At 37.7% G+C, this 16865-nt stretch overlaps 1 protein-coding gene across 3 annotated transcripts in view; it reads left to right on the forward strand.

Moving 5' to 3' along the window:
* mrtfbb (myocardin related transcription factor Bb) overlaps positions 1–16865 on the forward strand; it is a 110180-nt gene that overhangs the window by 66941 nt on the left and 26374 nt on the right. For all 3 annotated transcript variants that reach the window (XM_087245078.1, XM_087245077.1, XM_087245079.1), the window contains 5 exons: positions 11631–11686; positions 11932–12007; positions 12131–12271; positions 14923–15083; positions 15350–15460. In XM_087245078.1, the coding sequence (XP_087101204.1) occupies positions 11631–11686; positions 11932–12007; positions 12131–12271; positions 14923–15083; positions 15350–15460 (545 nt within the window). The remainder of the gene's footprint in view (positions 1–11630; positions 11687–11931; positions 12008–12130; positions 12272–14922; positions 15084–15349; positions 15461–16865) is intronic.

Here is a 16865-nt window from a genome sequence, read left to right on the forward strand (position 1 = left end):
GTAAATTGCTGGGTTTGACTTTGGGTCATTTTACTGTCTTTTAGCTGTGCATAAATTCTATATTTTGTATTTTGTTTTACATCTGGGGTTTTTCCCAATATTTACATTTCTATTCTAATTAAATTATTTATATTTTCTGATTTATCTAAGAGTTTTATTATTCACAGAGTTTATTTCTGGTAATTTATTCAAACACAGCAAATATTTATATTCTCATCTGCCTTATTTACATTACGTCATTGAAATATATCAGAGGGGCCTACTTCAACATATCTGTAGGCGTTTAGTGTATTGAACCTGGAGCGCTATCTTAAACTTAATACACCTAGGTGGCGCTACATAAAGTGGGGGCTCGTCCGGGATCTCCCTCTGATACATCAATGATAAGTTCATAAAGAAAGAAGAGACAAGTTAAATTATCTGTATCCAAGCACCTACTGTCTTCTATTCAAAAGTTCATAAACTGTCGCTATGGCTTTGAGAAAGGACCCCAGTCTTCAAGCAGAGTTAACAAAATGGTGTGAAGCAGCCAGTATTGATTCTACTCATGCTTTAATCCTGTTAAATGTACCTGTTTACACAGAAGTGGCAGAGATTGAAGATGTAATGGAAACTGTCAAAGCTCTGGGAAGGGTTCGAGTGAGGGACACAAGAGAAGGACCTACTGCCCAGTCTATGATGGTTCTATGTGAGTGCCGACAAGCCACTGACTCCACCCGTATTCCTCCTGAAGTGACAAGGGGGGAAAAGAGTGAGCCCTGGTCAGTTATCGTGATTCAACCAAGTGAAAGTGCCTCTAATACAGATGCTGAAGGATTCTCTGAAAAGCTGACAAAGTTCCTGATGGAGGAAGGGAAAACTTTTAGTGACGTAAAAGCTTTAATTACACCCCACAGTGCTGGTGATAGTTCTCCTGAATCAATTATACGTGCAATGGGTGAAGTACTGGAAAAGACCATAAAGCCAACAAGTGATGGAAATGCATACCGACGACTTCGGACATTTTCAGCCATTGTTCCAACCCCAATTGGAGAGGAAAACATGGATAACTGGATAGATCAAGCAAGGCTCATGATAACTGAGTGTGACTGTACTGAAAAAGAAAAACGACGCAGAATCATGGAAAGCCTTAAAGGACCAGCAATGGAAATAGTGAGAGCTGTTCGTTTCTCAAATCCAGAAGCAGGTGCTTTAGAGTATGTGGAAGCATTAGAGAGTTCCTTTGGATCTTCAGAGTCTGGTGAAGATCTGTATTTTAAGTTTCGACTTATGCGTCAAAATGCAGGGGAGGCATTATCAGAGTTTCTGAGGAGAATTGACAAAGCTCTAAAAAAAGTGGTGGAAAGAAATGGCCTGTCTTTCAGAATGGCCGATAAAGTGCGAGTAGAACAACTCATTCGAGGGGCAGTGAATTCTGATCTCATGTTGCTACAGTTGAGGCTTCGAGAACGTACAGCATGCCCACCTTCTTTCCTGAGTCTGCTGAAGGAAATACGTGAGGCAGAAGAGAGTGAAGCTTCTCGCCACAGAAGGTCAGCTAAAGCCAAATCCATACAGTATTGTGATGAAACCACAAGCACATCTGTCATTCAAGAACTCAAAGGAGAGATTCAAGAGCTGCGTGCACACTTATGTGGAGTCATGCCCAAAACTGTTTCTACTTCTTCTTTGGTGGTTAAATCCAGAGAGAAACCTAACCAGATGGAAAAAACAGAAGATGTAGAAGTTCAAGAGTTAAAGAAACAAGTTCAGTACTTACAACAACAGTTGGCAGTTATGAGTGTCAGTCCTTCTCAGGGCTCACTAGAGGTTACAGAACAACGGCCAAAACCATCACAGTCCACTTCATCATCATTTAGCCGAAAGTCAACCAGAACAAAAGATGATTATTTCTGTTACAAATGTGGACAAGACGGTCATATTGCGACAAAATGTCAAGCCCCACAAAATTCAGACCAAGTAATCCAGAAGCTAATTCGTTCTTTGCGGCAAGCTAAGAGTTTTAAGTCCGAGGCTAATGAAAGCAGAAAAACCCAGAACCAAGTTTGTTTCTCTAAAAAGAGTCAGACAGACATAAACAAAGCCAGCAGTATTCCAAAAGGCCTAGTTGGACCAGCATCAACAGTAGAAGTGACAATTAATGGACATTTATGTCAAGCCCTGTTAGACAGTGGATCACAAGTGACAATAGTGTTTGAGAGTTGGTACTCTAAGAATTTAGATTATGTACCGATTCACCCCTTGACTGGATTATCCATATGGGGCCTCAGTTCGTCCAGTTATCCTTATAAGGGATATATAGTAGTGGATGTCACTTTCCCGTTCTCAGTCAGTGGAGTAAAGGAGCCGCTGTCCATCTTGGCTCTCGTATGTCCTGAACCTCAAGGGCCCTCCCAGTTACCAGTCATTATTGGAACAAACGCCAGTTTCTTCCAGCGCCTTGCTACTCTCAGTCATGATGTAAAATCATCCAGCACTGCACAAGCTTTAAGAATTCATACTAACCTTCCTGAAATCCATCTCAATCAGCAGACATGTAAAAATACCTTAATCGACCAGCCTGAGGGGAAAGTACGGTGGATGGGACCTGAAAAGTGTGTAGTTCCATCTAGAGGAGAAGTACTGGCTGTCTGTAAAATAGAGACTGAAAACCCCTTGAGAAAAAAATTTTTTGTGGTAGACTCACCTGAAGAGGACAATCTTCCAGCTGGTACATTCATAACTCCATTTGTGCTTCCCTTTTCCACCATTCAAGATAACAGTGTGCAAGTGTTAGTCCATAATGAAACCTCAAAGGACATTTCAATTCCATCGGGTACAATAATGGCCAATGTGTACCTTACTGACACACTTACTGTTGGTTCTGGGGAAAAAAGCTCTCAAGTAATTGACCCAAGCCTGTTTAAATTTGAAGACTCATCCATTCCTGAGTTATGGGAAATGAGACTCCGTCAGAAGTTGGCAGTCAGAAGTGATGTCTTTTCTACCAATGAGTGGGATGTGGGATTAGCCCAAGGAGTTGAACATAACATTAGACTGACAGTCACCAAACCTTTCAGAGAGCGCTCCAGACGCATCGCTCCTGCAGACATCGAGGATGTGCGACGCCATATCAAAGAACTTTTAGAGGCTGGAATAATTACAGAATCAAGAAGCCAGTATGCATCGCCCATTGTAATTGCAAGGAAAAAGAGTGGAGCAGTTAGGATGTGCATTGACTACAGAACTCTAAATGCTCGCACCATCCCCGATCAGTACACTACTCCCAGGATTGATGATGCTCTGGACTGTTTGGCTGGCAGTAAGTGGTTTTCTGTGCTAGATCTTCGCAGTGGATATTATCAAATAGCTATGGCTGAGGAGGACAAAGAAAAGACAGCATTTATCTGTCCTTTAGGATTTTTCCAGTTTGAACGTATGCCTCAAGGGATTACTGGAGCTCCAGCCACATTTCAACGGCTAATGGAAAAAGCTGTTGGTGACATGCATCTCCTTCAAGTAATAGTCTATCTGGATGATATCATTGTGTTTGGGCGCACTCTTGAAGAACATGAAGAGAGACTATTAAAAGTTTTAGATCGACTCAGAGAGTGTGGCCTCAAAGTTTCAATTGATAAATGCCAGTTTTGTCAGTCCCAAGTACGTTATGTGGGGCACATTGTGTCAGCTGCTGGAGTATCACCAGACCCAGCTAAAGTTGAGGCGGTAACCCGCTGGAAAATGCCCACTGATCTGAAATCACTGAGATCCTTTCTTGGTTTCTGTGGATTTTACCGACGATTCATAAAAGACTACTCAGCCATTGTAAGGCCATTAACAGAACTCACTAAAGGGTACCCACCAACATCTGGCCAAAACAAAAAGACCGCAGATGTCAGAAAATATCACAAAACGTCTGAGCCTTTTGGAGAGCGTTGGGATGATAACTGTACAGCAGCATTTCACAAGATCATTTATTGTCTCACACATGCCCCAGTACTTGCTTTCGCCGACCCTAACAAATCCTATGTTCTTCATGTGGATGCTAGCCTTAATGGTCTGGGAGCTGTTTTGAATCAGGAGCATCCTGGTGGACTTAGGCCAGTAGCCTATGCAAGCCGAAAGCTGAGTGCATCTGAGCAGCGTTACCCCATTCATCAGCTTGAGTTCTTGGCGCTTAAATGGGCAGTTGTGGACAAGTTCCATGATTATCTTTATGGTGCTCAGTTTGTGGTGAAAACAGACAACAATCCACTTACCTATGTGCTGTCCAGCGCCAAGTTGAGTGCAACAGGTCACCGATGGTTAGCTGCTTTAGCCACATACAACTTTAGCTTACAATACAAGCCTGGGAGTCACAACACGGATGCTGATGTATTGTCACGCTACCCCTTTGAATCAGCTATCTCAACAGAATGGAAGGAAATTTCAAAGTCAGGAGTAAAAGCTATTTGCCAGTTGGCAAGAATTAATGAAAGTGATGAGTCATCCTCCAGGCTAGTGGATCATCTATGTGTCTCTCCTCACAGTATCCCAGAAGCATTTGCTTGTCCCACTTCATTGAGTTTCAGTCCTATGGAACAGTTGAGCCATGAGGAGTTAAGTAAGGCTCAAGATGAAGATCCTGTAATTGGTATAGTGAAGCGAGAATTGGAGTCTGGACAAATACTTACTGATACTAGGAGTTCAGATGATTCAATTGCTCTGTTACGGCGGCAGGGACCCAAGTTGAAAATTGAAAATAAACTTCTGTACAGAGTCACCAACAGTTCCTGCAGAAAGGAAAATATACAGCTTGTCTTACCCTCAAGGTATTGGTCCCATGTACTGCGCTCCTTGCATGATGACTCTGGTCATTTGGGGGTGGAGAGAACAACTGAACTACTGAGAGATCGATTCTATTGGCCCCGAATGTCTAGCTATGTGGAGCAGTATGTTAAGAATTGTGGGCGATGTGTAACAAGAAAAACAGTACCTAAGAAGGCTGCTCCACTGAACCACCTAACCAGCAATGGGCCATTTGACTTAGTATGTATTGACTTTTTATCTATTGAGCCTGACTCCAGAGGTCTAAGCAATGTTCTGGTTGTAACCGACCACTTCACTCGCTACGCACAAGCATTTGTAACCAAAGATCAGAAAGCACTAACTGTGGCCAAAGTACTGTGCGACAAATTTTTTGTTCACTATGGCTTACCCACCCGAATCCACTCAGATCAGGGAAGAGACTTTGAGAGTGGTCTCATAAAAGAAATGCTTAACATGCTTGGTATAAGAAAATCCAGAACGTCACCCTATCATCCACAAGGAGATCCTCAGCCAGAAAGATTCAACCGAACACTGCTGTCCATGCTCGGTACTCTGAATCCTACGGAGAAACACAGATGGAGTCAGCACATCAACCGATTAGTGCACGCTTACAACTGTACTAAGAATGATGCAACTGGATATTCCCCGTACTATCTTCTATTTGGAAGAGAGGCTCGTCTGCCAGTGGATGTGTGTTTTGGAACTTCACCTGATGGAAAAGGAGCTGGTAGCCATCGACAATATGTAGAAAGAATGAAGTCAGAGTTACAACAAGCATATCAGTTGGCAACTGAAACTGCACAGAAAAGTCAAAAGAGAAACAAACGATTGTATGACAAGCACATAAAACATCAGACACTGGCTGTAGGAGATCGTGTGCTGACAAGAAATCTGGGTATGACTGGAAAGAACAAACTTGGTGACAAGTGGAATTCTGTTCCTTACCTGATAGTTGAAAAGCTGAATAACTTACCTGTATATCGTTTAAAACCTGAATCTGGGATGGGAAGTGTGAGGACTCTTCACAGAGACCATCTCTTACCTGTTGGGGATGATGTGAGATTGTCTGATTCAGGAAAAATTCAAAATACAGCTGCTCCAACAAAGATCAGGACAGAATCTGTGGGGAGAAAATATGGAAGAGGATTAAAGGAAATAAATCAGAACATGACAGGAAGTGGATTGAGAAATGACTCAGACAGTGAAGAGGATGACTTGTGGTATTACTACCCGAATAGGGTCGATGAAACTCAAAAGTATGTAACACAGGAGGAATCTTCAATAAATGAGGGAGCAGTTTACAATAAGGATGAATTGGAAACACCCGCTGCAGAGATGGATGACACATCAGTCACTGACCAGGGCCACGAAGCAGTATTGGAGCAGACTCCTGAGGAGCTTGAAGATCCTGCTCTAGAAGGGGGAGATCCTGGAACAGCCAATACTACTAGAGAGGTAGTAGAGCATGTTCATGTGCGACCTAAGAGAAACACAAGACCTATAGACCGATTGAGCTATGATTGTCTGGGGAGACCCACTAACAAGTCTTTAACCTTAGTTCACAGAGGAATGGTTGTAAAAGTACAAGGTGGGGATAGTTCACCAAAGTTTTGTAATACAGTGTGGTGCCACCCTATGGCACGGTGTACTCATTGTGTTCAAGTAAGCAATTGTGCTGAGCCTGAGATCACTATTGAAGTTTAATGAGGTAATCTCATGAGGACATGAGATGTTTAGAAGGGGGAGCATGTAACCCTGTAGAATGAAGTTCTACAAGTTAAGTTTTAAAGTAATCTTAAGGTTATTTATTTATTTATTTAGTTATTTATTCATATTGGTTCTAGAACAGAATTAAATCTAAAATGTGTTTTGCATTCATTTGTGAATATACATCCTAATGTTGATGTGTAATATATGAGCGTCTATCTCTGAGAATATGATAAGATAGCAAGTTTGATCAACCTTCACTGAAATACATGGGGTTAACAAGTTTGGTAGGTGTTCCTACATGATTGGTTTATATGCGTGTAGTCCCGCCCTCTGGTGTGGAGTGTGAAATGTGATTGGCGGTTGGGAACAGAGAGCGGAGAGAGGAGACACAGCCGGCAGTTTTGGAAACTGAAGGGGAGACTCGCGTCGCGGCTGTTTTGATTGCGTAACATTCACGGAGTATAAAAACAAGTGAATATATATTGCGTGTGAACAACACGTTTTTGATTACTTTGAGTTTGTTTTGTGTTTGTTTTAAGTTCGCGGTGTGTTTTCATCATATAAGTTTCCAGTGTCAGTTATTAGTCAGTTCAGAGTGAGTGAGCATTTTTTAAATGCCTAGATTGTCAACTGACAGTTACAGAGGACTAAAGCTGAACTGAGAGAGAGACGGTTAAACCGAAAATAAGGAGGAGAAAAAAGAGAGACTGTTAGATTAGCATGAAACAACGTTGAAAGAGTCAAAGAGGAGCAAATAGCACCACAAATAGCCTGAATACTACATGAGATTTGCCTCTCATCAGCTGGGGAGAAAAAGTGAAAGTGAGGATTTGAAAGACCCGCGGCAGAAGTTCGCCGATCGATCGCGGCTCGTTGGCCCGTTGTTCACAAGTGTTGTCAGTTTGGAGAACTGTCATATATTGCTGTCATCTGGATCACTGTCAACTGGATCTCTGTCATCTGGATCGCTGTCAACTGGATCGCTGTCATCTGGATCGCTGTCAACTGGATCGCTGTCATCTGGATCGCTGTCAACTGGATCGCTGTCATCTGGATCGCTGTCATCTGGATCGCTGGCATCTGGATCGCTGTCAACTGGATCGCTGTCATCTGGATCGCTGGCATCTGGTTTGCTGTCATCTGGATCAAGGTCATCTTCATCTGAGGTATCTTGTTTAATTTTATTTGTGCTCAGGAGAGTGAAGAGGCCATTTTCATTTTCCCGGCCACAACGTACACTAGCAGCGATACAGGCCTGCAACGGGGGGTGTATGAATGTGTGAGTGTGTGGGCCCACAGAGTATTGAGTTGTTTATGGAGATGCAGTGAGCATAAAATACTGCTGCGTGTTTTACAGTATAGATTTATACTAATAGTTTATATAGGGTTAATTCAGTGTGTAATTTAGTGACACAATTGTAGCCACTTTCAAAGAGAAACATATTCAGTCACTCTTAGCCACTTGTTGATTTATAAGTTTAATTGTTAGAGTGTAGAAAGGTGGTATTTTTCTATATTGGTTTAATTAATATTCTTCATTGTACTGTAAATTGCTGGGTTTGACTTTGGGTCATTTTACTGTCTTTTAGCTGTGCATAAATTCTATATTTTGTATTTTGTTTTACATCTGGGGTTTTTCCCAATATTTACATTTCTATTCTAATTAAATTATTTATATTTTCTGATTTATCTAAGAGTTTTATTATTCACAGAGTTTATTTCTGGTAATTTATTCAAACACAGCAAATATTTATATTCTCATCTGCCTTATTTACATTACGTCATTGAAATATATCAGAGGGGCCTACTTCAACATATCTGTAGGCGTTTAGTGTATTGAACCTGGAGCGCTATCTTAAACTTAATACACCTAGGTGGCGCTACATAAATATATTATATTAATTATATAATAAATATATTATATAATATAAAATTATATAGAATAATTAAAAGGACAAATTCTGGACCTTTTGGCCGTAGGGGGGTGGTTCGTTCAAACCACCCGAACCCCCCCTGGCTACGGGCATGCCCTAGAGTGCATAGTGAAGTTTATGAAGTTTAAGCAAATCGTACTAAATTGTACGAATTAGATCGTACGAATTCATACGAATTAGCCACTAAATGAAAAAGTTACGAATTGCCGTGAGATTGTGTTGTTTAAACCCCAAGTAATAACAATGACACATATTCAGTATTAATCCGCACAGTGGCAAAAGTTGAACTATTTTTTAAAAAAATTTCCGTGCCACACGTGAGGAACAGCTGATGGTGGCCATAGCAGCAAACATCAAAGCCACATCGCGTATTCAACGTGGTTTTGGACGCAATATGTGAATAGCCCCATAAAGATTTAACCTGAGAGACACAGTTCAAGCACTGATCTATAATAGATACTGTAAGTTTCAAGCCGTACAAGGCGATTTACAACTTTTAACACACAATCATTTACATATTTTGCAAAATACAGAGAATGAGGCAACAATTTTAACCTCTTAAGGGCCAAGGTATTTTTACATGCATTTTTTTTATTTGCACAGAATGCACATGTGTGGCCTCAAACCATATCAATATGAAAGATATTGGATAATCCTGCATCACGCTGGGGAATAATATCGATATATCCCCAGAACTCGATATACCTCTGAAACATTGAGCATATTTTGCAGTATTACAAACATTTTTATATCTATTTCATCAGGCTTTGGAATTTAAAAAAAAAAAAAACACAAATAATGTACTTCTCAGTCACAATATAGATGAAAATGCTGCGCCATCAGAACAGGGTATACACCACCAAGTTTTGCCAGGGCTTTCTGCTCTTACTGGTCAGATTTTGCCCAGTCATTGTGATTGATTGAACGCTTGCAGTGTTTGTCAGAAACCAAATTCCAATTATCATCTCTGAATTTCAGCTTTCCCTCAGCATTAGTAAACAGCAATATGAGCTTTAACAATGATGTACGTTTTATTGTATTAGCTTGAGATTTCATCCTACAGAAGAGCATACAAAGTAAACTTGCTTTCACAGTGCAGAAAACAGCGTCTTCTCAACATGTCGACAACACAAACTAAACTCTTTCAGACTTCAGATACAACTAGACTTTGTAGGTATATACGGGAATTAGTTCAGTCGAAAAAAAATCAAGGAAGCTGGAACCACTGACCTCCACAGTATTTGTGTCTTCTACTTTGGAAGTCAGTGGTTACAGGTTTACAGCTTCCTTCAAAATAATGTCTTTTGTATTCAACAGAATTATTGTTTTTTGTTTTTGTTTTTTTTAGGTGAACTGTCCCTTTAAGAATCAGTTTTTGTTTCAGAGACTAGAATAAAAATTGCTTTTCACTTTGATCTTACAGTAGAAGCATTACAGATTATTTATATTCACGAACAGCGACTTTACACAATACACGAAAGGTGATTTTCTCTAAAGAAGAGTTATAGCTGAATCAATAGCATTTAGAGCTAAACAAAATTAACACTTGTGCCTTTGAGGTCTTATAATGCAAATCAATCTGTTATTTCTACATTATTACTTTTAACTGACAGACAAATCACACAGCACTCGGTGCATTCATGATAATCTGGAGCTTCAGGAAAGTGAAAATAATGTACATTTTAGTCACTTTATTTTGATGGTCCGTTTGTTAAATTTAAGTTACATTGCATCTACATGCCGACTAACTCTCATTAGATTATCAGTAGATTGTTAGGTTGAGGTTTGGGTTGGGGTTAGGCTTAGTGTAAGTTGACATGTACTTGCAATGTTTTTTTTAGTGTACTAATACTCAAATGAACCATCAAAATAAAGTGTTACCTACAATTTTTAATGTTAATTATTATTATTTATTTTTTTTGCAAAGACATCAGCAGCAGCCACCACTTACTGTGTGCTTGTTTTTTGTTTTTTTTTTTTCTCAAAGTGCCTGTAGCCATCAACTTGCATTTCACGGGTTCACACTCACAGATATTTGACCGAATAGAACATGTGTATTTGCTGTGCTGTCCTAGGAGAGGTCTCTAAGCTTGGAAAGACACCTTAACCCGTGTTATTCCTCTTATCAGGATAGAGAGAGTGATGGGGTCTGTGCACACTGTCTAGCCCAGCTCCAGAACGCTCCCCTTAAAGATTTATGTGGGTATCAGGTTTAATAGTGTATAGTTGGGGTGGTGGAGGGATGCTAAAGTTGAGAGAAAACAGAGGTATGATGTGTTTGACTATTTATAGGGGTTTGGTCCTAAGCTGATTGGATAATAGAATGATTGACGATAATGAATTAGCCTTGTCAAAATTAATCATGCTTCTCCCAAAATTTGTTTATATAAAATCAATTTATAAATCACCAAGGACTTCTGTTGTTTCAGATTTTAATATTAAAATCTTCATTTTCGATGAGGAAAGGAGTCACTACCTTAGACTATTTTTTTTCATTTACCTGGAGTGTGAGTAAATCAACAGCAGAAGCTTTAATTTTGGCTATATTATCTCTTCTATATTGTTTCTTAATCATCCTCTCAAAAGGCCTGGCTTGTTCTAGAGAATATATCTTTCATCAAAGAGATAGTTCCCCCAAATATTTACTGAATATTTACTCACCCTTACATGGTTTTTAACATTTTTGAGCTTCTTTCTTCTGTTGAACACAAAAGAAGATTTTAAGGAAAGCTGGAAACCTGACCATTGACTTCCATAGTAGGAAAAGCAAATACTATGGAAGTCAAGTTCACCATTTTTTAATAAGCCTTTTGTGATCAGCAGAAGAATGAAACTTGTATATTTAAAGTGTGAGTAAATGATAACAGATTTTTCTTTTTTTGGGTGAACTATTTCTTTATTTGTATTTTTAGCTCCTATTGGCAAATTTACAGTAGTTTTCTGCTTAAATCTGTCAACATAGTTATAAAAGTGCACACTCTCTAAAATCAGGCAGAATGCTGACTTTCTAGTTTACCTTCAGTACAATAACTCTAAGATTATCCTTTAGGGCACACATGTATGAACTTTACTTGACACAGAGTCTCAGAGTTCAACAGTTTAACATACCAAATGCGATTTGCACATATCTATTTTAAAGATATGAAATAATGTCATGTCAGTGTTATGTAATTAACGGATGTTTATTTTTTCTTCCAGCGCTGAAGACACCTGCGGCTTTTCATGAGCAGGTCAGAAGTTTGGAAAGGGCAAGGGTAAGTTGGCTCTTCTCAGTATTACTCTTACACTTTCCATGATTCATTAACGAACTGCCCTTTAAAAACCTTATTAGTAAAGGTTATGAAAAGATCACAACACCATAAAATTTAATTAATCTGCTTAAAATCATGTGTAATCAATGCTGTTCAGTAATTAATTTATTTATACCATGTTGTTTTCTAAATATAAACCATTTTATATATTAATTTACTCAATTTATATGTATTTTTATCTTATACAGACTGAGAACTTCCTGAAACACAAAATTCGAAGCAGACCTGACCGTGCTGAACTTGTTCGCATGCACATTTTACAAGGTACGTACCTCACCGAACAGATGTGCTAAAAAAACACCAGTCTTATAAAAATACTTTGTCTCACTTCCTGGAGACTTTATCGTGTAGCTTTCTAAATGCTCTGAAGTTGTTTATTTGTTTCAGAAACCCACGCAGAGCCTTCTTTGCAAGCTACTCAGATGAAACTGAAGAGGGCACGTCTGGCAGATGACCTCAATGAGAAGATCGCACAGAGACCTGGACCAATGGAGCTGGTGGAGAAGAACATCCTGCCTGTTGACATTGGTAAAAACGAGGGTTATTTACCTGCATAATAAGGAAGACATACCAAAAAGTGGTCCATACCTCCATACTTGTTCTAAAACATCGACAGCATTTTTGTTTATACCCTGTAAAAGAGTTTATGAAATCAATTTGTGTTGGGACAACATGAAAGAATTAAGGTAGCTTATTAGTTTTTACAAATTTAAGTAGATTGAACTTAAAACGATTAAGTTGTTCCTAAAAAATGATTAGTTGGATTGTTTCAGCTCACTTTAAATAAGTAGTTTGAACAAACAAAAAACATAATTTTAGCGTATACTATGGATGAAAATGGCTTCGAAAATATTTTATTCTGTGTTCAACAGTGTTAATAAATTCATAAAAAATTTACTATAAGTCATTAAAAAGTAAATCAAGTGTCAAGGATAAAGTATAAACAATTTTTTGGTGAACTAACCCTTTAAAGCAGAATGGATTTTGATTAGCTGTTTTGTTACAAAGTGGATGCTTGCAAAAGACTTGTGGATCCAAATGCAGTTTATTAAAGTCTAGTTTGTTCAGGCAATGGTCAGAAACAGGAGCACAAGGGTAATCCAATATTTGTGATCAAAATGGCGAGAGGTCAGACTAGGCAGCTATGAATCAAAACGAGGAACAAGGCAAGAGTCGCAAACAAATCAGGAAAACCGATTTATAATATTCGCAATAAAACAAGACTCCCCAATGTGTGTGAGAAGGTTAGGTGTATATATAGTCTTTGTAATCAGTGCATTATGAGATACAGCTGTGTCTGTGTGTGAGTGTCTGGATTATTGTCAGCTGCTGTAGGGGTTGATGAGCACAGAGAGCACTGGGAGTTGTAGTTCATTAGGAAGTAATCTCCAACCGAGAAAGTACCGCTGGAGATTAAAATGACCATCGGCCAATAAATGTTTATTATTATTTTTCTAGTAATCATTATCGGCCAAAATATTAATACCGTTTATTTATTAACAGTGTGTCCTCAGGGTCTTAAAAAGTATTAAAATATTATCATTTTAAAAAACAAAATTTTAGGCCTTAAAAGTCTTAAACACTTGTCATGAGGGACTTCCATTCATTCAGCAACAATCTATCTCATTAATACTTTTAACAATTGTATTGGTAAATGTATTTAGCAATATAGTTCAGTTATCTTTCTTACAATAGCATTTGTTTAAATATTATCTGTATTTATAGGGACCTGGTGAGGACACTAACCTGGACAGACTGTTGCATACGTTTAGTTTATTATAGAAGAGTAGTAGACTTTACTGAAACGTTGTTTAAATTGTGTGGCCAAGAAATAAGTAATTCAAATTTTTTCGGTGGGGCAAATAAAAATCTTGTGCAACCACTGGCACAGCTGGCCTATTTGAAAAAAAAAAAACAACAACAAAAAAGCAGCACTTAGTCCTGTATAAGTCTGATATTTCATTCATAATGGTCTTTAAACAGTCTTAAAAAGTCTTCAATTTGACTTTCAATATTACAGAAGCCCTGCCATAATTATATGGTTCATCGACTATAATGAACACTTCGGCCATGTACACACTGGAGAATCCGGTTCTGTTATTCATTAATTTACAGGAGTGAAAAGTACATTGAACAACTTGCAGGTGGTGACAACATTTCACATAGAACTGAACTAAATAACTAGTTGTTGATGTATTAAAATGTAATGAGAGTTGTGTCTCTCTACTTTACAGTGAGAAATCACATAGAATAAAACACGTCTTGATTTATTAGTTGATGGATCTTACTGAAAAAAGGCAAAATAAGAATAACCTAATAATACATTGTACCCCCCCCCCTGTCTTTTTTTGTTTTACTTAATATTATTTAATTTTTGTCTTGTCTTAATTGTTTTTTCCTTTTTATTTTTTCTCTTATTCTTTGTCATTTCTCCTCATTTTGTTTTCTTAATTTGATGTTGTTTTGTCTTGTTTCTTTGTTTTGTCTAAGCGTGTTGGTTTTAGTTGTGTCTTGTCTTTTTTTTTTCGTTTTGTCTGATCTCATTTCATTTTTGTTTTTTGTTGTAAAGTATCTTGTCTTGTTTTTGTCTTTTTTCTTTGTTTGTTTGTTTTTCATTTTTGTCTTATTCTTTGTAATTTTTTTCTGATTTTGTTTAAGGAGTTGTTGTTTTGTCTTGTTCCTTGTTTTGTTCTTTCTTGCTTCATTTTTGTGTTGTCTTGTTTGTTTGTTTTATTTTTGTTCTTTATGCTAATTTTTTTTTTGTTTATTTGTTGTTGTTTTGTCTTGTTTCTTTGTTTTGCCTAATCTTGGTTTGTTTTGTCTTAATTTGTTTTGTTTTATTGTTGTCATTTTTTCAATTTTGTTTAATGTTTTGCTTAATGTTTTGTCTTGTTTCTTGTTTTGCCCTATTTTGTTTCTTTTTTTGTCTTGTTTTTTGTTTGTTTGTTTGTTTGTTTGTTTGTTTTTTCATTATTATTTAGTTTTATTATTTCTCGTTTTGTTTATTGTTCTGTTGTTTTGTCTTGTTCCTTGTTTTGTATGTTCTTGTTTTGTTTTGCCTTCTCCTGTTTTGTTTTTTGTTTTCATTTTTTGCCTTATCTTTTGTCATTTCTTCTAGTTTTATTTAATATGCTGTTGTTGCTGTTGTTTCTTGTTTCCTGTTTTGTCTGCTCCTGCAGTTGATGAAGTGGACGACTGTAACTTCAATGATGACAGCAGCGAAGCTCTGTCTCCAGATCAGCCAGCTAGTCACGAGTCTCAGTGCTCTGCATCTTCTCCTGTGGAAACCAGACTGCCTGATTCATCGTCTGTATCGCCTCCGACTGTCTCCAAACTCCAGGTCAGCCTCTTAACAGTCCCTACATCCAGACCACACTGTCTGTAAACCAGTACAGGAAAATTCACTGCAAATATTTACTTGAAGCATTTGATAAAAGAAAGACTGATATCAAATCCATCTATTAAAGCATAAGAAGCAATATGCTCTGCAGAACAGTATCTATCTTATCAACTGATATTTCCCCTTCCATTATGTTTTTATCACTCTTTGTGGCCATATGGCTTTTTAAAAACTGTTTATCTCACATGTGTCTACCTACATGCCAGTGCTCGGACATCCTAAACCGAACTTCAGCAGAAGATAGTCGAATAAAAATGAATGCCACTCAGACCGTCATTGCTGCTGTTCCCACAAGACCCGGACCCACCCTGGTGAAGGTAAACCATATGTCTCTAAACCACAGTGATGTCATTTCCTGTCAGTGTTTGTTTTGTGCTCTGAGATAAAGGGCAGTGACTCTGTGGTATTGCTGAGTAATTTCATAACAGCAAGTTATATGTGGAGAAATTTACCACACAGACTATCATAATGACTTTTTGTATTTAATTGTGCACTATTGTCCATCGGAAATTCAGTAAAAGTCAGCTGATCTAAACAAAATGTAATGCGTTGAATGATATAGTAATTAGTTAAAGTTATTAGTAACTAGTAAAACTATGGTAACTAGTAACCTTAACTAAGTAATGTGCACCTTTTGTAAAGATGCTTTGAAACAATAATTATTGTGAAAAGCACTTAACAAATAAACTTGATAATAAATAAATTGAATTGAATTGAATAGTACTGTTTAAATATTAACATTTAAAAATGCTATACCAATAAAACATTTTTTTTCCTCTAGTAAATAATACATTTATTCATCAAGGACAAGTTAAACTGATCAATGGATTTTATTTCAAATAAATGCTGATAATAATAAATTATTTAAATATTAAATATTTTATAAAAAATAAAAAAAGGTTTGTTTCATGGTTTCTACAAAAATATGAAGCATGTATATGATATGGATTGAAATTTTCAGTGGGTCTAGTATAAGCACTAGATCTTTGAACCAACACTTGTCCCATGGTTCGGTTCGATTATGATTATCATGTCGATCAATATCGATTCGGTTCAATTCTATATCTTGGTGCATCATGGTGCATTGACCATGCTTTCCATACACAGTTTTATATTTTTTTCACAGCACAGCAATTCTTGTATTAAAATGTATAAATATATTTATATACTATTTATAATACAATTTTGTCTTTTATTACAACAGTCAGATATATAAACTGTGCCTTTAAACAACACAAGCATTTATAGCAAATAATATAAACAAATATAAATATCCCTTTCTGATCCTTGTCTACCAAGTTCTCTTACGCCCCTTTGATTGGTCACACGCTCAACAGAAAAGGCAGTGATTGGCTGTCGCGCGTTGTGCTCTTCACAGATGAATGAACTGATAAACGGCAGTGGCGATCACAGCTGATCCATGATATATCCAGAAGTATCGCTGCAACAGCCGAGAAGAGAGGAAAAGTCATGCCAGCAGGTCAAGTGGGCCACAGTAAGAGAGAGAGAAATGAAGTTTACTGTCATTCTCTCAATCGCAGTGAAATAGGGGCTTCAGCTGTGAAAGACTGTTCAGCAAACACACACGCAGTAAAATTGTCCATAGTTTCTGTGTTTTTAAGTAGTTGGAGCATTGTAAACAATCGCGCTCACCACCCTCACAATAGTAAGCTACCGCGACATAGTGCAAATGAGATAAATGACGTCAGTACACAATAACCG

The sequence above is a fragment of the Danio rerio genome, chromosome 3 (genome assembly GCF_052040795.2).
Source record: "Danio rerio strain M-AB ecotype USA chromosome 3, GRCz13ab, whole genome shotgun sequence".
Classification (NCBI taxonomy): domain Eukaryota; kingdom Metazoa; phylum Chordata; class Actinopteri; order Cypriniformes; family Danionidae; genus Danio; species Danio rerio.